This window comes from Lathamus discolor, chromosome 24 (genome assembly GCF_037157495.1).
Source record: "Lathamus discolor isolate bLatDis1 chromosome 24, bLatDis1.hap1, whole genome shotgun sequence".
Taxonomy (NCBI): Eukaryota; Metazoa; Chordata; class Aves; order Psittaciformes; family Psittacidae; genus Lathamus; species Lathamus discolor.
Genome location: NC_088907.1, coordinates 383,551 through 402,511, shown reverse-complemented (window position 1 = coordinate 402,511; position 18,961 = coordinate 383,551). Strand labels below are relative to the sequence as shown.

General features: G+C 60.3%; 2 protein-coding genes across 7 annotated transcripts; one reads left to right on the top strand and one right to left on the bottom strand.

Annotated features, from left to right (window-relative positions):
- The first annotated feature begins 720 nt into the window (after positions 1-720).
- ITGA10 (integrin subunit alpha 10) lies at positions 721-11,756 on the top strand. 4 transcript variants are annotated; one of them, XM_065660231.1, is made up of 30 exons: positions 722-1,103; positions 1,817-1,928; positions 2,284-2,381; positions 2,511-2,599; positions 2,692-2,806; positions 2,883-3,010; positions 3,452-3,600; positions 4,122-4,272; positions 4,921-5,086; positions 5,534-5,607; positions 5,812-5,956; positions 6,340-6,488; positions 6,562-6,705; positions 7,145-7,348; positions 7,426-7,556; positions 7,641-7,807; positions 8,182-8,321; positions 8,443-8,550; positions 8,623-8,708; positions 8,780-8,921; positions 9,066-9,158; positions 9,652-9,728; positions 9,814-9,897; positions 9,997-10,081; positions 10,347-10,460; positions 10,540-10,626; positions 10,719-10,832; positions 11,007-11,102; positions 11,205-11,318; positions 11,400-11,756. In XM_065660231.1, exons 1-30 carry the CDS (start codon positions 1,061-1,063, stop codon positions 11,460-11,462), a joined length of 3,468 nt encoding a protein of 1,155 aa, XP_065516303.1. In that variant the 5' UTR covers positions 722-1,060; the 3' UTR covers positions 11,463-11,756. The 4 variants fall into 4 exon arrangements, with proteins under 4 accessions (XP_065516304.1, XP_065516303.1, XP_065516305.1 ...); XM_065660232.1 differs by lacking the exon at positions 10,719-10,832 and having other exon boundaries at positions 721-1,103; XM_065660233.1 differs by lacking the exon at positions 722-1,103 and having other exon boundaries at positions 1,823-1,928; positions 2,284-2,391.
- Positions 11,757-12,045: 289 nt separating this feature from the next.
- On the bottom strand, positions 12,046-18,816 carry RNF115 (ring finger protein 115). 3 transcript variants are annotated; one of them, XM_065660245.1, is made up of 9 exons: positions 18,651-18,815; positions 17,437-17,495; positions 16,896-16,947; positions 15,986-16,197; positions 15,544-15,615; positions 15,310-15,382; positions 14,323-14,416; positions 13,370-13,485; positions 12,575-12,764 (listed from the first exon to the last, which is right to left on the bottom strand). In XM_065660245.1, exons 1-9 carry the CDS (start codon positions 18,714-18,716, stop codon positions 12,660-12,662), a joined length of 849 nt encoding a protein of 282 aa, XP_065516317.1. In that variant the 5' UTR covers positions 18,717-18,815; the 3' UTR covers positions 12,575-12,659. The 3 variants fall into 3 exon arrangements, with proteins under 3 accessions (XP_065516318.1, XP_065516317.1, XP_065516316.1); XM_065660244.1 differs by having other exon boundaries at positions 18,633-18,814; XM_065660246.1 differs by lacking the exons at positions 14,323-14,416; positions 15,310-15,382; positions 15,544-15,615 and having other exon boundaries at positions 12,046-12,764; positions 18,633-18,816.
- Positions 18,817-18,961: the final 145 nt, after the last annotated feature.

Here is an 18,961-nt window from a genome sequence, read left to right as displayed (position 1 = left end):
CTCTCCTTCTTATTCCACATCCCTCCCTGTTATTCCACCTATTTCCCCCATTATTCCATATTCTTCCCATCCACATTGCCCCCTCATTCCCTTGTGTTATTCCAGAGATTCCCCACCTTGATTCCAGTTACCTCCCACTTATTCCAGGTATTTTCCCCGTTGTTAGTCCACCTATTCCCCCAGTTGTTCCTTATTCCCCCCACTCCAGACTCCTACCATCAACCACCAGGATCCAGTCCTTGATCCACTGGGGATGCTGCCCTCCAATCCCCCATGGATCCAGTCCCTGTTTCCCTGGGATCCATCCTCCTTGGAGTGCAGTCCTTGATTCCCTGGAATCCAGTCGCCCCATGGAGCCAGTCCCGAATTTCCTGGGGATTTCCACCCCCCCCCAAGCCTCCCCCGTCCCCCCGAGTCTGTCCCCAATTCCCCCCCATTCCCTGGATCCATTTCCTAATCCCCTGAGGTTCGAGATCCCATTCCCTGGTGTTCAGTCCCTGTCCCCCTGGCATCCAGTCGCTGATCCCATGGGAATCATGGGGCCAGGAACTGGAGATGGGGAGCATGAACAGGAGGCTGGGAACAACGTCCAGGAAGGAGACGGGAACAGTGTCCAGGAGGTGGGAATAACATCCAGGAGACGGGAACAGCGTCCAGGAGGTGGCAGTGTCACCCGGAGGACGTGGCACCCCTCAATGCCCCATCCCAACATCCCGCCTTGGAGCCGAGTCCTTGAGGATGGCACCGCCTCATCCGTGGGGTTCACTTCCTTAGGGATGGGGGGAGCCCGCTGGAATAAGAGGAACAACCCCCCAACCCCCCCCGCAATGATCCCGCGTCGTCCCGCCCGCTCCTTCCTTCCCTTCCTCTGTTTTTCCATGGTTTTCTGTCACTTTGCCTGTTTTTCCAGCGTTTTTTCCCCCAAAAAAGCCCCGCTCTGGCGGGTTATTTATAGCAGCCAATGGGAGGTGAAGGAGGAGGGCGAAAAACTATGGAAAAACTCCAAAAAGAGGGGAAAAAAAAAACCCATCCCAGACGGAGACAGAGTCACCTTTGAGCCATGGCCATGGCAGGGGCCGGCTGCTGGATCCTCCTGCTCCCAGGTAACGGTGCCCCCAGATCCAATGGGATTTGGGGTGGGATTCATAGGGGAAGGTGCGAGCCTCAACTCAGAGGGGTTCTAGAGGGAAGTCATCCCGATTTGGGGCATCTTTTGGGATGAGGAATCCCAAAATTCCTCCTGGATGTGTGGGGAGAAGCCGGATCCCACTTAGAGGAGCTGGGAAGTGGGGAAATCGATGCGGTTTGGGGGGAAAAGGGAAAAACTGGGCCAAAATGGGGATGTTGGGTTGGGGGTTTCCACCCCGACACATGTCCAGGAAGGGGAAAATGAGGCGGGAAAGGGGGAACTGAGACACACATGGGTGCTGTGCGCTGTGTTTGGGGTGCCAGTGCTATATGTGGGGAGCTATATGTGCGGTGCTAGGTGCTATATATGAGGAGCCAGTGCTGTATGTGGGGTGCTGCATATGGGGTGCCAGTGCTGTGTATGGGGTGCTATATATAGAGTGCCAGTGCTACATGTGGGGTACTACATATGGGGTGCCAGTGCTATATATGGGGTGCCAGGGCTGTATGTGGGGTGCTATATATGGGGTGCCAGTCCTATGTGGGGTGCTATGTATGGGGTACAGCTGCTCCAGTGCCTCCCTTTGGATCTCCCCCTTTACCCCTTTCCCCCTTTCCCACCCCAATCCTGGGGCTGTGACCCCATATGTGGGACCCGAGGACCCCCCTAACCCCTCCTGCCCCTCAGGCCTGTGTGTGGGGTTCAACATTGATGTGAGCCACCCGCGGTTCTTCCGTGGCCCGGCCCAGGCCCAGTTCGGGTACAAGGTGCTGCAGTGGGTGAATGGCACAGAGCGGTGGTGAGTGTATCCATGGGTGCTATGGGGTGGGGATGGGGGGGCAGCCATTGTGGGGGGCTAGAGCGTCCCCATGGGGGTGGTGGTGTCCTGAGGGGAAAACCGAGGCAGGAAAGAGGGAACTGAGGCAGGGAAACTTGGCACAAAAGGGGGAAATCGGGCAGGGAAAGGGGGGATGGAGGCGGGGAGCTGCTGGCAAAGCCCAGTCCGTGATTCCCGGGGCAGGAATGGGGCTCTGGGGCTCCCCGGGGTCGCTCCGGGGCCGATCCCGGCATTCCCGGCCAGAGCTTGGGCCGCTCTGGCGCCGGTCCCGGGCAGCCGCAGCCGGGCGGTGCCGGGACCCGCCGTGTCCCCGCAGGCTGCTGGTGGCGGCCCCGTGGGACGGTGACCGCCGCGGGGCCGTCTACAAGTGCCACGTCGGAGCCCGCGGCGAGCCCTGCGCCAGAGCCGACCTCGGTACCGCCGCGTCCGTCGGGGTGGGGGGGTCCCTGCCCCTGGCGCCATTCCCGAGCCGCGGCGGGGCTCGGAGGGGGGGAGGGGTGGGTTATCCCGGTGCTGACCCCTCGTATCCCTGTTTTCCCATAGGATCCGCAGCCCCGTGGCTCTTCCCGCTGCCCGAACACAACGTGCACTTTGGGATGACGCTGCTGGACTCTAAGGATGGGGGATTCATGGTGAGAGCTCCCTCCGAAGGGAAACTGAGGCCGGGATGTGGATGGCTCCAAGCCACATTCCATGTGTCCCTGTGTCTCCCCACCCCGGCCAGGCTTGTGCCCCGCTTTGGTCCCAGCCGTGCGGCACCTCGCTCTTCAGCACCGGCATCTGCGCCCGCCTGGATGGGGACCTGCAGGCAGTGGGGACCATGGCGCCCACGGCACAGCGTGAGTGTGGGGCTTGGGATGCAGGGTGGGACACGCAGGGATGTGCTGGTGCCAGCCCTGTCCCCCCCACCCGCAGGCTGCTCCACGTACATGGACATCATCATCGTCCTGGATGGCTCCAACAGCATCTACCCTTGGTACGAGGTGCAGAACTTCCTCAGCAACATCCTCAGCAAGTTCTTCATCGGGCCCGGCCAGATCCAGGTGATCCTGGGGGATCCCCAGGGCCGTGATGAGGTCCCCAGGGCCCAAATAGGGTCCTCAGGGCCTTAACACAGTCCCAGCACCTTGCATCGATGCCATCATCCCTAGGGCAATGCTCTTGTCCCCATGGGGATGCCACCTCTGGGGTGATGCCATCGTCCCCAGCATGATGTCCCTGTGCCAATGTCAGCCCTAGGATGCTGGCAACATCCCTGGGGTGATGCTGTTTTCCCCGTGGTGCTGCTGTTGTCCCTGGGGTGATGCCATAGTCCCCAGCATGATGCTGTTGTCTCTGTGCCAATGTCACCCCTGGGGTGATGCCATCATCCCCACAGTGATGCCACCCATCCCTGTAGTGATGCTATTGTCCCCAGGGCACTGCTGTTATCCCGGGGGGTGATGCCACCATTCCTGGGATGATGTCCCTGTCCCCGGGCACAGGTCGGGGTGCTGCAGTACGGGGAGCTGGCAGTGCACGAGTGGGACCTGGACCGGTTCCACACAGTGGAGGACGTGGTGGCTGCAGCCAAGAACATCAGCCGGCAGGAGGGCAGGGAGACGCGCACGGCACTCGCCATCCGGCAGGCATGGTGCGGGACTGGGAATGGGATGTGGAGGGGGTGGGATCTGTAGTGGGATTGGGTCTAGATCCAGAATTGGACTGGGGTCAGAGCTCGGCTCTGGTAGTAGGAACTGGGTGAGGATTGGGGTCATTGTTGGGTTGGAAATGGGATGAGAAATAGGGTTGGGGTCAGGATCAGCGTGAGGACTGGGACTGAAACTGGGATAAGGGTCGGAATCAGGATTGAGATTTGAGTTGTGGCTGGTATTTGCATCAGGATTGGGATTGGGGGTGAAATTGGGATCAGGAATAGTACTGAAGTCAAGATCAGGGTCAGGATTGGGATCAGGGTCAGGACTGGGATCAAGATTTGAGTCAGGGTGGGGATCTGGATCAGGGGGGTGGGATGAGGTTTGGGACTAAAATTGGGATCAGGTTGGGATCATGGTTGGGATAAATCAGTCTTGCAGATTGGGATCAGGCTCAGGGCTGGGATTGGGATCAGGATCAGACTGAGGCTCGGGATTAGCCCGTGTCCCCCCCCCACAGCACATCCGCATTCAGTGAGGCAAGGGGGGGCCGCGTGGATGCCACACGCCTGCTCATCGTGGTGACGGATGGGGAGTCCCACGACGGGGAGGAGCTGCCCGAGGCACTGTGGGAGTGTGAGCGCCGCAACATCACCCGCTACGCCATCGCCGTGAGTGCCCCCCTCCTGCGTCCCCATCCTGCATCCCGCCTGCAACCCCATCCTGCATCCTGCCTGCATCCCCATCCTGCTGCATCCCCATCCTGCATCCTGCTGCCTCTGCTTCTGCATCCCACCTGCATCCCTGCTCCACTTCCACCACTGCGATCCTCATCCCACTGCATGCGGTCCTGCATCCACATCCCACTCCATCCCCATCCTGCTGCATCCCCATCCGACACCCACCACCAGGATCCCCATCCCACAGGATCCCCATCCCTCATCCTGGCTGCATCCCTATCCTGCTGCATCCCCAGCTCCTATCCCACTGCATCCCTGTCCTGCATCCACCACTGGGATCCCCATCCTGTATCCACTCCCACATCCCGGCTGCATCCCTGTCCTGCATCCTCGCTGTATCCTCATCCCACTGCATCCCCATCCTTCACCCTGGCTGCATGCACTCCCTCATCCTAACTGAATCAACTTCCTGCATCCCACTGCATCCCCATCCCACATCCCAACTGAATCTCCATCCTGCATCCCTCCTGCATCCAGTCCCGCATCCTGACTGAATCCGCATCCCCATCCTGCTGCATCTGCTCCCACATCCACCACTGGGATCCTCATCCCGCACCCTATTGCATCTGCTCCTGCCAGGTCCTGGGCCACTACCTGCGCCGGCAGCAGGATCCCGAGGATTTCATCCGGGAGATCAAGTCCATTGCCAGTGACCCGGATGAGAAATACTTCTTCAATGTGAGCGACGAGGCCGCCCTCAATGACATCGTGGATGCTCTGGGGGACCGCATCTTCAGCCTGGAAGGTGCCGTGGGGCTAGACTGGGGATGGGATCCCCGGGAGGCTGCGGGCAACCAGCTGGAATCACACCTGGGATCAACACAAGTCCAATGAGGAGCAGCTGAGGGACCTGGGGGGTTCAGATGGAGAAGAGAAGGCTCAGGGGGACCTGATCGTTCCCTGCACTGGCCTGACAGGAGGATGGAGCCAGGAGGGGCAAAAGGGGATGGGACAAAAGGAAACGGCCTCAAGCTGCACCAGGGGAGGTTTAGATGGAGATTGGGAAGAGTTTATCCACCCAGAGAGTGGTCAGGGATTGAACAGTGGAGTCACCATCCCTGGAAGTGTTCCCAAACCGTGTCCATTACTGCATGGGTTAGTGCTGGGGAGCAGTTGGACTGCATGATCTTGAAGCTCTTTCCCACCCTGGCTGATTCCATTATTCCAATCCCATCTCCTCCTCCCTCCCCAGGCACCCATGGGTACAATGAGAGCTCCTTTGAGCTGGAGATGTCCCAGATTGGTTTCTCCATCCACCCCCTGGAGGTGAGGCTGTCGGGATGGGCAGGATCTGGCTCTGGGAAAGGGCTGGAGCAGGATTTGTGGAAGTGGAAAACACTCCTCAGCCCATCCCAGGGCTGTGCATCCCTGTCATGGTAGAGTCTGGGGACAATGAGGCATCTCCATACACGTGCTGTCCTCGAGGCGTGACAAGCTCCCAAGCATCATATCCCATGTTTCCACCTCCAGGATGGGATCCTCTTTGGCATGGTGGGGGCCTATGACTGGGATGGGGCTGTGCTGGAGGAGAGCCGGCGGGGCCACATTGTCCCACCGAGGAAAGCCTTCCAGAAGGAATTGCCCCTGGAGCTGAAGAATCACGCAGCTTATTTGGGTATGGAGGCGGGGAGACATCCGGAGGGATGCTCCATGTCCCAGGGATGTGGGGCAAATGGGGGTTCATCAGCAATTGAAGGATGCTCAGTATATCCAGGGTGCTCTGTGTCCCTGGGATGTTCAATGCCCCAAGGATGCTCAGTGTCCCTGGGATGCTCAGTACCTCTGGGATGCTCAGTGCCACTAGGATGCCCTGTGTCCCTGGGATGCTTGATGTCCCCAGGATGCCCTGTGTCCCTGGGATGCTCGATGTCCCCAGGATATCCTGTATCCCTGGGGTGCTCGATACCATGGGACGCTCAGTGCCACTGGGACACTCAGTACCCACTGGGGACCCGATCTTCCCAGGGATGCCACCACCATCCTGTGTTCCCGCTCCAGGTTACACCGTGTCCTCGCTGCGGCTGCCAGGGGGGCAGCAGCTCTATGTGGCCGGAGCCCCTCGCTTCCAGCACAAGGGCAAGGTCATCCTCTTCCATATGGACACCATGGGGGCCGTGACATTGATGCAGGCGCTGACAGGGGAGCAGGTAGGGGCTGTGTGGGGCAGGGGAGGGGGGCTCATGGCAGCCCCGACCTGACCCAGCCCTGCTGCACCCCCAGATCGGCTCCTACTTCGGGAGCGAGGTCTGTGCCCTGGATGTGGATGGGGACGGTGCCACCGATGTGCTGCTGGTGGCGGCTCCCATGTACCTGGGGGAGCAGAGCAGGGAGATGGGGCGGGTGTACCTGTACACAGTGGGGCAGGTGAGGGGTGCAGTGGGATTGGAGGAGGGGGTGCAATGGGATTTGGGGGGGATGCAGCAGGATTGGGGGGGATGCAGTGGGATTGGGGTGAATGCAATGGGATTGGGGGGATGCAGTGGAATTGGGGGGGATGCAGCAGGATTGGGGAGGATGCAATGGAATCTGGGGGGATGCAGTGGGATAGGAGGGGGGCAACAGGATTGGGGAGAATGCAATGGAATTTTGGGGGATGCAGTGAGATTTGGGAGGGATGCAAGGGGATTAGGGGTTGCAGTGGGATTGGGGGGATGCAATGGGATTGGAGGGATGCAATGGGATTTGGAGAGGATGCAGGGGGATTGGGGGCAGGATTTGGGGGGTTCCATTGCCCAGGGGACCCCCTGTCCCCCCCCACCTCCCGGTGCTCCCGCGGGTACCGAGGCTGCGCCATGCCCCGCAGCGGCTCCTGGCCCCCGCCGGGACCCTGCTCGCCGGGCCGAGGCCTCAGGATTCCCGCTTCGGGTACTCCATGGCCGCGGTCCCGGACCTCAACCACGACGGCTTCAACGACGCTGCGGTGGGGGCGCCGCTGGAGGACGGGCACCGCGGCGCGGTCTACATCTACCACGGGGCGGCGGGGACCCTCCTGCCCCGTTACAAGCAGGTGAGATGGGGGCAGGACCCGGGGCGGGGGTGCGGGGAGCGCAACCTCGTACGAGCCAGCGCTCCCGCATCCCGCAGCGCATCGAGGCGGTGGCGCTGGCTCCCACCCTCAGCTACTTCGGGCGCAGCGTGGACGGGCGGCTGGACATGGACGGGGACGGGCTGGTGGACCTGGCCGTGGGGGCGCAGGGCGCGGCCGTGCTGCTGCGGTGAGTGCTGGGCTCGGAGTTAGGGCTGCGGGTCCCGGCCCGCGCTGCCCCCGCGGAGCCCCCACACCGGGATGGGCGTTGCAGGTCCCGCCGGATCGTGCGGGTGACGGCGTCGCTGCGCGTGGAGCCTCCGGCCATCAGCGTCACGCAGCGGAGCTGCCGCCGCGGCGGCGCCGCCGCCGTTTGCCTCCGCGCCCGGCTCTGCCTCCGCGCCTCAGAGCGCACCCGCGGCCGGGCCCAGAGCGGCTTCCGTGAGTGCGGCGCCGGGGGCGGCCATGGGGGGGCTGGAGCTTCCCAGGGGTGTCCATGGAGCATCTTGGGATGCCCCCCAGGTGGGACCTGGAGCATCCCTGGTGTCCCTGGGGAATCCCAGGTGACCTCGGAGCGTTCCATGAGCATCCCAGGGTGTTTCTGGAGCATCTCTGGAGTATCCCAGTTGTTCCTGTAGCATCCCAGTTATTCCTGGAGCATCCGTGGTGTCCCTGAGCATCCCAGGCTGTCCCTAGAGAATCCCTGGACCACCCCAGGGTGTCTCCACAGCACCCCAGTGCTATCCCCACAGCCCCACATGCTGCCCCAGGGGTATCCCATCCCTATGGGTGATGCCATCCTCATCCCGGCGCAGGGCTCCAGTACAACATGTCCCTGGAGGAGGGGACCCCGGCTCGGGCCATCTTTGACTCAGGCGCACGGCGCCTGCTGCAGCAGCACCTTGAGCTGTGGCCGGAGCAGCCGAGCTGCCTCCGCTTCCCATTCCATGTCCTGGTGAGCCCCTGGAGCATCCCGGGTGCCCCTGGGGCATTCTGGGTGTCCCTGGAAGATCTCGGGTGTCCCTGGAGCATCCCATAGCACCAGGGGCTCACTGGGACCACCTCATCCTTCCCAGGACACCACGGACTATCTGCGTCCCCTCAGCATCACCCTCAGCTTAGCCGTGGCTGATCCCAATGGGCCGGTGCTGGATGAGGCATCACCCACCACCATCCAGAAGCTGGTGGGTGCTGGGATCCCTCCCAGGATCCTTCCCTTCCTCTTGGCATCGGGAATCACACCCAGCTCCTTCCAGATCCCCTTCTTCAAGGAGTGCGGGGAGGACAATGAGTGCGTCACCGACCTGGTGCTCAAGGCCACCATGGACATAGTAGGCTCCAGGTATGGGGGTCCCTGGGGTGTCCCCAGGGCTGAGCTGTGTTCTGGGGCTGTGACCATGCTGGGTGCTGCAGGCAGAGCCCCCACATCCTGCGCAGGGGCAGGAGGAAGGTGCTGGTGGACGTGGTGCTGGAGAACAGGGAGGAGAATGCCTACAATGCCAGCCTGGAGCTCCGCTACTCCAGTAACCTCCACTTCTCTAGCCTCACATTCCAGGTACGGAGTCCCCCCCATGACTTGGGAGATGGGGTCCCTTTGGTCCCATATGGGTCCCTCAACCCATCCTGGGTGGGAGATGGGGGTCCCTGCTGCTCTGGACCCCCCCATGCAGCCATAGGTGACCTGTGTGTCCCCATGCAGGACCCCAGCCTGGTGAAGCTGGAATGCTGGGCACTGCCGGGGCATCGCCGGCTCTGCAGCGTTGGGTACCCCGTGTTCCCCTCATTGGCCAAGGTAGGGGACAGGGACCACCACCACCACCCCCACCACCACCACCACCACCACCACCACCCCCCCCCCGAGCACCCATCCCACCCCATTGCCACCTATTGCCACCCATCACCACCCCATTGCCACCCTGTTGCCACCCATCACCACCCATTACCACTCATGACCACCCCATTGCCACCCATTACCACTCATTGCCACCCATTGCCACTCATTGCCACCCCATTGCCACTCATGACCACCCCATTGCCATCCCATTGCCACCCATTACCACTCATTGCCACCCCATTGGCACCCCATTGCCACTCATTTCCACCCACTGCTACCACATTGCCACCCATCGTCACCTCATTGCCACCCATTGCCACCCATTACCACTCATGTCCACCCCATTGCCACTTGTTGCCACCCACTGCCACCCATCACCACCCATTGCCACCCCATTGCCACCCATTACCTCTCATGGCCACCCGTCATTGCCACTCATTGCCACCTGTAGCTCTCCTTTACCCTGGAGCTGGAGTTCAGCTGCTCCGTGCTCCTGGACCGAGCCAATGTCACCCTGGAGGCAACCAGGTAGGAGCAGGGTGCTGGGGGCTGCACCCATAGCAGGGGTATTGGGGGTGTCCTCAGGGTCCTCCCTCACTCTCCCTCCATCCAGTGACAGCTCTGAGGCCAGGCAGGAGGACAATGTGGTCCAGCTCTCGGTGCCCATCCACTACCAGCCCGACCTCTTCCTCTCCACGTAGGAGACATGGAGCAGGGATCAACTGGGGGGGGAGTTTTATGGCACTTGGGGTGTTTATGGTGCTGGGGGTGGATCCGATCCCGTCTCATCCCACAGTGATTCCAACCTGCGCCGTTACGAGATTCACCCCCCCGGCACCTTCCCCCATGGTCCTGGCCCAGAGTTCCGGACCACGGTGAAGGTGGGATGTGGGGGGTGGGATATGGGGATGTGCGATATGGAGATGCAGGATGAGGGGCTGTTGGGATATGGGGATGCGGGATATAGGGATGCAGGATACAGGGGTGTGGGATACGGGGATGCAGGATGTGGGGATGCAGGATACAGGGGTGTGGGATACAGGGATGTGGGGATGTGGGATAAGGGGATGCAGGATACAGGGGTGTGGGATGTGGGGATGCATGATATGGGGCAGTCCGGGGGGGTCTCACCCCATTCCCCCCCAGGTGCAGAACCTCGGGTGCTTCCCAGTGCGGGGCCTGTCCCTGCACCTTGCACTGCCCGCACTGGGCCCGCACCGGGTCCCACTCCTGCCAGTCACCCGCGTCCTGACCCACAACGTGAGTCCTGCCGGGGGGGGGCGCAGGGGGTCCCTGCACCTGCTGCGGCTGAGCCCGTGTGTGCCCCCCCCCCCCCCAGGCCACCTGCGTGCTGCAGACCCCCCCAGAGGGCACGGCTGCGGTGGTGCCGGTGCAGCCCGAGGACCTGCAGCGAGTGGAGCGGCTGGTGAGCGGCGGGGGGGCAATGCATCCCCCCTCCAGCACCCCCAGATCGCCCCCCAGCACCCCCAGATCCCATCACTCCGTGGTCCCCCCCAGGACTGCACCAACGCCTGGTGCCAGGAGCTCAGCTGCCGTCTGGGGCCGCTGCACCGCGGGGACGAGGTCTCAGTCCACATCCTGCGCAGCATCCACACCGCATTCTTCCATGGGGTGAGGGGTGGTGGGGGGATATGGGTGATAGGGGAGAATATGAGGTGAGGGCGGATATGTGTGATGGGGGGGATATGGGGTGATGGAGAATATGGGTGATGGGGGGATATGAGGGTGATGGGTGAGGATAAGAGGTGGGACCATCCCATCCCATCCCATCCGTTTCCCCCCAAGGCTCCATTCCGCAGCGTGCAGGTGCTCAGCAGTGCCTGGCTGCAGGTCCCGCCCAGCAGCGTGCTGGTGCTGGAGGAGGGGGCGCAGCGCAGGGAGGTAGGAGCCCCCCCAGACCCCGCACCCCCCAGTTTGGGGAGCAGGTGGCAGGGACCTCCCTAATTCCCACTTTCTCCCTGTGGCTCCTCCTTCGTCCTGCAGATGGTGCTGGAAATCCTTCAGGGGAAGCGGGTGCCCGTATCCCTCTGGATCCTGGTGGGCAGCATCCTGGGGGGGCTGCTCCTCCTGGCGCTCATCATCTTCTGCCTCTGGAAGGTGAGATGGGGCCGGGGAAGGCTCTGTTCGTCCCCCTCCTCCCTCCATCCTCACCCTCCATCCTCTCCTTCTCTCCCCCAGCTCGGCTTCTTCACCCGCAAGAAGCCCCCCAAGGAGGAGGAGGAGGAAGAGGAGACGCAGTGAGGGAGGGGCCCCTGGCGCCCAGCACCGTGGCCCTGGGGACCACCAGGGGCTCGGGACTCTGCCCCCCCCACCCCCAACCTCGGCTCCATCCTTGCGGAGGGCGATGCCTCCACCGGGGCTGGATTGTGCTGGCACCGGGATGCAGCCACGAGAGGTCGGGAGAAGGAGGAAGGAGCCCCCCAAGTGTCACCTGAAGGGTCGTGGAGGTGGGGAAAAAGGGGGGAGCAGAGGGTGGGAAGGAGCAGCTCCAATAAAGCTCAGCTCTGTGGAGGTGCTCAGTGCTGGTACCCAGGATGCAGGAGTGTTTGGCACCTGGCATGCTGGATTGTGTGGTACCCGGGATGCTGGAATGCTGGTACCCAAACTGCCCCCTCTGCCCAGGGTGTCTGACAGCACCGCGGGGTGATGCTGCGAGCACAACCGGGGCGGCACGGTGTAAAAGTCAAATAGGGATGAAATGGCACAGAAATGGGGGGAAAAGCCCAACAGAATGAACGTCCACAACAAAGAGGGGACGGACCAAAGGGAGGCTTGAGGTGGGTCCACACCAGGGTTTGGGAGTGAAGAAGCTGCACAGGTCAAGTGGGTTCCTAAAGGTTGCCTTTAATGTGGTCCATAGGGTACAACCCGGAATGGTGCTGGGCAGGGGGAGGCTTGGACAGACCCAGAGGAGCCAAACCCCCTCCCCCAGTCTCCACCACAAGCCACTAAATCCTGCTCAGAGCCAGGGCCCAACCACGCTCCCGTCCCCTCGGCCTCACCTGAGACACCTCCAATGGTGTGTGACAGCCACCGTTGCTCCAGTGCCAAAGAAATCCCCAGCCAAATCCTCCTGGATTCACTTCCAACCCTCTCCCTCTGCGAGGGGGCAGAGGGGAGAAGCCCCAAATCCCCTTTCCCACCCCAACCTCTGTGCCAAAGGGGGCTGCTCCCCACCTTGGGATGGGGTAAAGGGCTCCCTAAGTATAAAACCCAAGGCAAATCACTCCAAAAGAAAGGAATTTCGGACTAGAGAGGCGATTCCAATGGAGACACTGGGAGAAGGATTCAGGAGAGAAAGCCAGCACTCGGAGCAGTGGGTCCCTCCCTGCTCTACGGTTCCTGCTACTCTGGGTTGGACTTGGAGGTTGGAATTGGAATACAATGTACATTGAGGGGGGATGCTCCAGGCAGAGCCCCCCGGGAAGCTCGGGAGCATCAGAAAGTCCATCGCTCCTGCACTTGGCTGGCAGAGGCCTCCGGTGGGTGCCGACTGGAATCCTCCCCCTTGAGGCTCTTCCTGCACACAGGACACGTGTCGTGCTGCAAGAGAAAAGGGAGAGATGAGGGACAAGAGGGATATGGGATAAGAAGGATGAGGGACAAGAGGAAGCAGCTTCAGGCTGCACCAGGAAGGGTATACGTTGGATACTGGGAAGAGTTTATCCACCCAAAGGATGCTCAGGCATTGGAACCGGCTGCCCAGGGAATGGTGGAGTCATTGGAAGCGTTCCCTAACTGTATAGGCAAAGCCCTTGGTGCTGTGGGTTACTGGTGGGGAATGGACTTGAGGAGCTTAAAGGTCTTTTCCAATCTGGTTGATTCCAGGATTCAGGGAATGCTGCTCAAATGGTCACTTCTCCAGGGGGATTATACCCAGAACATTGAGATGAGAATGGATGGAGGGGTGGAATGAGAAGGAACAGCTTCCAACAGGAAGAGGGAAGAGCTAGATGGGATATTGGGAGGAAGGGTGGTGGGACACTGGAATGGGTCAAAAGGAGAAGGTTTGGATGCCCCATCCCTGGCAGTGTTCAAGGCCAGGGTGAACGGGGCTTGGTGTAACCTGCTGTAATGGAAGGTGGCCCTTCCAAGCCAACCCATTCCAGGATTCCCAAAGGGCCTGGAGCCCGGAGAGAGGCTCTTACCAGCTCTAACCAGGGCACAATGCAGTTGCTGTGGAAGAAGTGGTTGCAGGGCAGCTGCCGGACCTGCTCGGCCACTGCGTAGTCCTCTTTGCACACCGGGCACTCCAGGCCTGTATCTGCAAGAGACATGAGGAGTTTCGGCTCACCACAGGGCTCCTCCACAGCCAAACTGGCACCAGCAGCATTACAGAGCCTGGGATTGAAGACAACAAGGAAAACGGATCAGTTAAACTAAAGTGATTTGAGCTGAATCTTCAGGTTCACAAGGGGGATGCTTCCATCACCCATCCTTGTGCACTGAGAAGTGGTAAATCCCAGCTCCCTGTGATCCCACACCACAGGCATCCCAGCTCCAGGAATTCCAACAGAGGAGACTGAGCATTCCAACATGGATGTTTCCTGGCCAGGAAGAGCCTTTGGCGTATTCAAAACACCAGCCAAAACACAAGGAGCTGTTGTGGACACTGGTTTTCCCATCACTTGGTCCCTTTGGAGCAGTTGAGCTGAAGGCATGAAGCAGCTCAGAGGAAAAAGGACAAACACAAGGAGAAAAGAATCCCTGGGATGAGCTCATTGCAAAGCCAGGAATGTCTGCAGAAAGCCACAGGAAGGCAGGAGTTTCACACAATTCCAGAGCAGGCACATGGTCAGAGCCAAAGTGAAAGAGGAGAAAGCAAAGCCCTGTTCTGAGACCAGGACCTGGAGATGGGGACCAGGACCAGGAGACTGGGACCAAAGAGAACATTTGGAAGCCACTGGGGGGGGTGTCACCACAAAGAGGTGCCACAAAGACTATGGAATAATGGAGCTCGCTGCTGCTGGTGGTAGCTGTGCTCCAGAGGTGCCAGCAGCACTCCCCAATGCTCCCAATGCACATCCAGGTGGTGAGCCAGGGAATGCCAGGGTCACCATAAAGCCTGATGGGAAAAGTGACATGGGGGGGTGGCACCTACCGACTTGTTCCTGAGTTACTGTCACTGTGGGGAGGGAGGAGATCTTCTCCTTGTCAGCAGGAGGGGGACCTGTGTTCTCCAGCTGCCCCAGGAGCTGTGGGGAGGGAACAGGATAAGAAGGAGGGATCTGCCTTGGAATCAACACATCAACAGGAGTGTCGGCCCCTTCTGCTCATCATGGAATGGGTTGAAGAGACCTTAAAGATCCTCCAGGTCCAACCAGGGCCACCATCCAATGGGCCAAGTTGCTCCAAGCTCCATCCAACCTGGCCTGGACCAGTTGTGGCCCAGGCTCCTGCGGGTCTGCACTTGGGCTGAGCTCTTTTCCCAGTATTATAGCTCCACGACTGAGGAATTTCACGCTCTGACCCAAATTCACCCAACAACAGCTTCAAGCATGGTCAGGGAAGGTGCAGAGAAGCCTCATTAAGCTTTGAAAGTGACATGAAAGCCTGGGATGGGCAGAGCTGCTGCTCCAGATCCCATGGGAAGCTGTGGAGCCTGTGCTGGGCTGTAGGGTGGGAGCAAGGTGCCAGCTCCCAGCAGCCATGTGGGATGCAGCCTCCTTTTGGGAAGGAAGGAGGAGGGTGGGAGAGCCAGGGGATCCTTGGGAATGGCACCAGATGGATTCAGCACGATACCAGCACCCAGATTAGCTCCTGGTGAAGCATCCATCTGGGATGCCAGGGACGGAGGCTGGACACCCCCAATGCAGTAAGTGGAAGGTGTCCCATGGCTTTAGATGAGCTTGAAGCTCCCTTCCAACCCAATCCATCCCATGCTATGAATCCTCAAAGGAGGCAGCCAAAGCTTCCAGGAAGCAGGACAGGGCTCATCCCTCTATGAACCACAGCAGGAACCAGCTCTGAGATCCTGTATCTCCAGAGGAACACGGTGTGAGGCCCCTGGAGAGGCAGGACTCAAGCAGCCACCGCACCACCAGCATCAGGACTCAGCTCAAAGCCCAGCATGCAAGGAAGGTCTTACCTGGGTGACGATGGCATCGAGGCCACTCTGTCCCCAGGCATAGTCCCCGGGGTTGGAATGCAGCATCCCGCTCCTGTGGACAGGAGCAGAGGGTCAAAGGAGCCCTTTCCCTATCCCAGAGAACCTCTGGGCTGTGCACAACCCTCCCCACTGGGAAAGCAGAGCTCCCCAGCACCAGGAAACTGGTTTGGACTGGTCTGGACTGGTGTGAGCAAAGCCACATGTGCTACTCACCAGGAGAAAGGGTGTTGGGAGCCAGGAAGTGCCGAGTTTGCAAAGAAGCCTGCAAAGATTTGCTGGATTATGCTGAAGAGGGAGTGACAGGAAGAGGAGACAAGGAACAAGGTGAGCATCAACCCCAGGGCAGCAACAGCCCAGCAGGAATCCCCCCAAGTCCTGCACAACACAAGCCCAAGGCAGGCCCAGCACAAGGGGAGGAGGGGCTGAGAGCTCATCCCAGCATTCCCAGTGGCTCTGGAACAGGCAAACCCCCCCTTTCCCTATGCACAGCTGTGATTCCAGCTGAGGGGGATGAGGGCAGAGCATGCGATGGGCATACCTTTGATCACCCAGAAGAGCCAGGACCTCATTTTCTTTGCCCAAATCCAACATTTCCCCCTCCAAATCCCACCTTTTCCTATTGATGGGACAGGGAGGTGCTTCCCGAGGCACTCACCCCTCAATAGCAGGAGACCTGTCGGGACGGGAGCTGCCCCGGGCCCGGTACCTCCGTGTCATGGGCAGCCGGGGGGGGCGGCTGGGGCCCCAGAGGTCAGCATGGGCTTGGTGGCCCCTCTCAGTGTCCCTGTTGTCCTGCTCCAGGGAGCTGCTGCTCAGGAAGGGTCGGAAGTCCGGGAAGAACATTGTGTGGTCCAAGTGGTCCCAAAGCTGGAGGAAGGAAGAGAAGGGGGAAGCCACATGAAGCACATCCCGCAGTGCCGCACTGCCAAAGCGGAGGTTGGGAAGTCCACCTCGCCAGCAGCACTTCAGCACATTCCCATGGTTTCCATGGCTCCCAAGGGAAAAAAGCTTGGCTAAAATGCTTAATTATAGCCCAGCTCATCAGCTGAGCCACCCCCAGGAAGCCCAACACGGTAGCTCTTCCCTGCAACAGCACCCATGCCATGGAGCCACCCGGGGCTCTCTGTGTCTTAGGTGGGCCTAAAACCCACTTGGGGTTATTCCTTCCATCATTCCCTTGGATCCAGCTCCCATGGATACAAGTAGGGGGTTTCTAAAGTGGGTTTATGGTAGCATCAGAATGAGCAACCAAGGAGCACTGGACAAGAAACATGGGAGCACGATTGCAAAACGGATAGCAAAGGAGAAGCCATGGACTGAGGGTGGGAATCTGATGCTAACCCAAGGGCTGTTCTCCTCTTAACCTGGAGCAGACCCTCACTGGGGGTTTGGGAATGGGGTAGGAAAAGAGGCTTCCAACCCTCACAGCTCCTGCTCCCTGCCACATGGAGTTGGCTGGGATGCTGTAGATGGTACAACTCAGAGAGCAGCAAGCAGGAGGAACCCACATATCCCAACATATCCCAGTACGGGGTGGGAAGGAGGAGCAGGAAAGCAGTGCTCACCTCTGCAAACTGTGTGGCGGGGCTGTCATCGATGCCACTGCCATCAAGGAAGCTGGAGGAGAAAGAGGGGAAGGAGAGGAGGTGACACTTCCAAAGCCACATCCCATTCCAGGCTGAAACAGATGGAGCTTGGGAGCAACCCCAGTTTGAGAATCCTGGAATCCTGAATTGGCTTGCAAGGGACCACAAAGCTCATCTAAAGCCATGGGACACCTTCTGCTACAGCGGGTTGCTCCAAACTGGCATAGAACACTGCCAGCGATGGGGCAGCCATAGCTTCTCCATTCAACCCATCCCACGGTCCCACTGCCTTCAGCTTCCAGTATTCCATCTAACTCTTCCCTCTTCCTCTTGGAAGCTGCTCCTCCTCATCCCATCCCTCCATCCCTTCACACCTGAATGTTCTGCCATTGTGTCTTCAGTCTCCACAGCAAGAAGTCCAAACCCACCCCAAAACATTCCCTTTACTTTGGCATTCCCTGTCTTCTCCCTGTTTTCCATAGCTTTGGCTTTGAAGAGGAGAAACCAGGGCTGGAACTACCTGGAATCCTCAGTGACCTCCTCAATGAAGCCAGACTCGCACCGCGGGCACGTGTATTCCTGCCAGGACAGAGGAAGTTGGGATTAGCCACCAAGGCTGGGAATTCAGCTCCTGAACTTCCACACCAAAAAGCCACCATGGATTTCTGCTGCCTCCCTGTGCCTGGAAAGCCCAAAAGCAGCCAGAGGAGAAGGATCCTGATGTTCCTCGTGGTTCCTCACACGAGGAATAAAGTTTGTGGGAAAAGTCTCCTCATGTGGAACCAAATCCCAAAGCCCCCAGTGAGCTTCCAGCCCTTGGGATCCATCCTGAAGCTTTGGTGGGGATCTGTGGGCTCTACTGCATGAAGACCCACCAAACCCCACCAGAGACCCACCAAACCCCACCAGAGCCCCATCAAACCCCACCAAGACCCAACAGAGACCCAAGAGATCCCCATCAAACCCCAACAGAACCCAGCAAACCCCATCAAGACCCATGACATACCCATAAAACCCCATCAAAGCCCTATAGAGACCTACCAAAGCCCCACCCATCAAGACCCATAAAGCCCCCTCAAAGCCCTACAGAGACCCATCAAGACCCCCCAGGCACTGTCTCTGCCCCCTCTCTGGGGATCCAAGCCCCCACAGCAGCAGCAGGGCCATGGGGGCACGCACTGCACCCCCACCAAACCCGGCTGTGCCCAGAGCAGCGATTCCATGGCTGGGGCAGGAAGGAGCCCACAGAGGGGGGGTCACAGCCCAGCTTGGGGCCATCTGCATGAGAGCCACCAAGAGCTCATCCCTAGGGAATCCCAGGTGTGTCCTGAGGGGAATGCGGGTGGGGGAGGAAAAACAGGAGGAGGGGAAGAAGAAGGGAAAGAGGCTGGGGGTCACCCTGCGGGGGTGCATCGAGCCCCCCTGCCTGCTCCCCGCAGCATTCCATAGGGACAGCATTCCATAGGGACCGCAGCAATCCCAGAGGGATCTCACCCTACACACGTCAGGAGGGGATTGAGGGGGTCTCAGCTGGATTTGGGAGCGGGGGGGGTGGTTATGGGGTTCAGGGGTAACATGGAGCGGGATACCCCGGGATACCGGGACACGGGGTGGGGGGGCGGCTCAGGGGGGAGCCGCTTAGGCCCGGGCCCGGCCGCACGCGGGAGCACTACGGGGCCGAGGCCACGCTCCCCCCGGGCCGAGCCCGGCGCTTACCGGTAGCTTGGGGCTGACCTCGCCCTTGCAGCTGTGGCAGAAGAAGCGGTGTTGGGGCACGGCGGCCGCTGAGGCCTCCGCCATCTTCTCGCTCCTGCCGTCAGTCCTCCGCCGGGCCAACGAGGCGGCGCTCCGCAGGGAGAGAGCGGCGACGCCGGCACGAGACCACCCCCACCCCCCCCTCCACCACCAACCCCGCGCTAGCCACTCACTTCCGGTCGGCTCGTCTGCTCTCAGGGCAGAGAGTCCAGAGAGGAGCAAGGGGAGGGCGCGGGGTAGAGCGGCGCCGGAAGTGGCGGGCGGGGAGGCGGAAGTGGAGGTTGCCATGG

Bases quoted from the DNA above. Each gene is read 5' to 3' on its own strand.
- ITGA10 (XM_065660231.1), top strand. From the start codon at position 1,061: ATGGCCATGGCAGGGGCCGGCTGCTGGATCCTCCTGCTCCCAG. The intron at 1,104-1,816 runs GTAACGGTGCCC...CCTGCCCCTCAG, and splicing joins CTGGATCCTCCTGCTCCCAG to GCCTGTGTGTGGGGTTCAAC. The intron at 6,706-7,144 runs GTGAGGGGTGCA...CATGCCCCGCAG, and splicing joins ACCTGTACACAGTGGGGCAG to CGGCTCCTGGCCCCCGCCGG.
- RNF115 (XM_065660244.1), bottom strand. From the start codon at position 18,716: ATGGCGGAGGCCTCAGCGGCCGCCGTGCCCCAACACCGCTTCTTCTGC. The intron at 16,948-17,436 runs GTAGTTCCAGCC...TTTCTCCTCCAG, and splicing joins GAGGTCACTGAGGATTCCAG to CTTCCTTGATGGCAGTGGCA. The intron at 12,765-13,369 runs GTAAGAGCCTCT...TTTCTCTTGCAG, and splicing joins TTGTGCCCTGGTTAGAGCTG to CACGACACGTGTCCTGTGTG.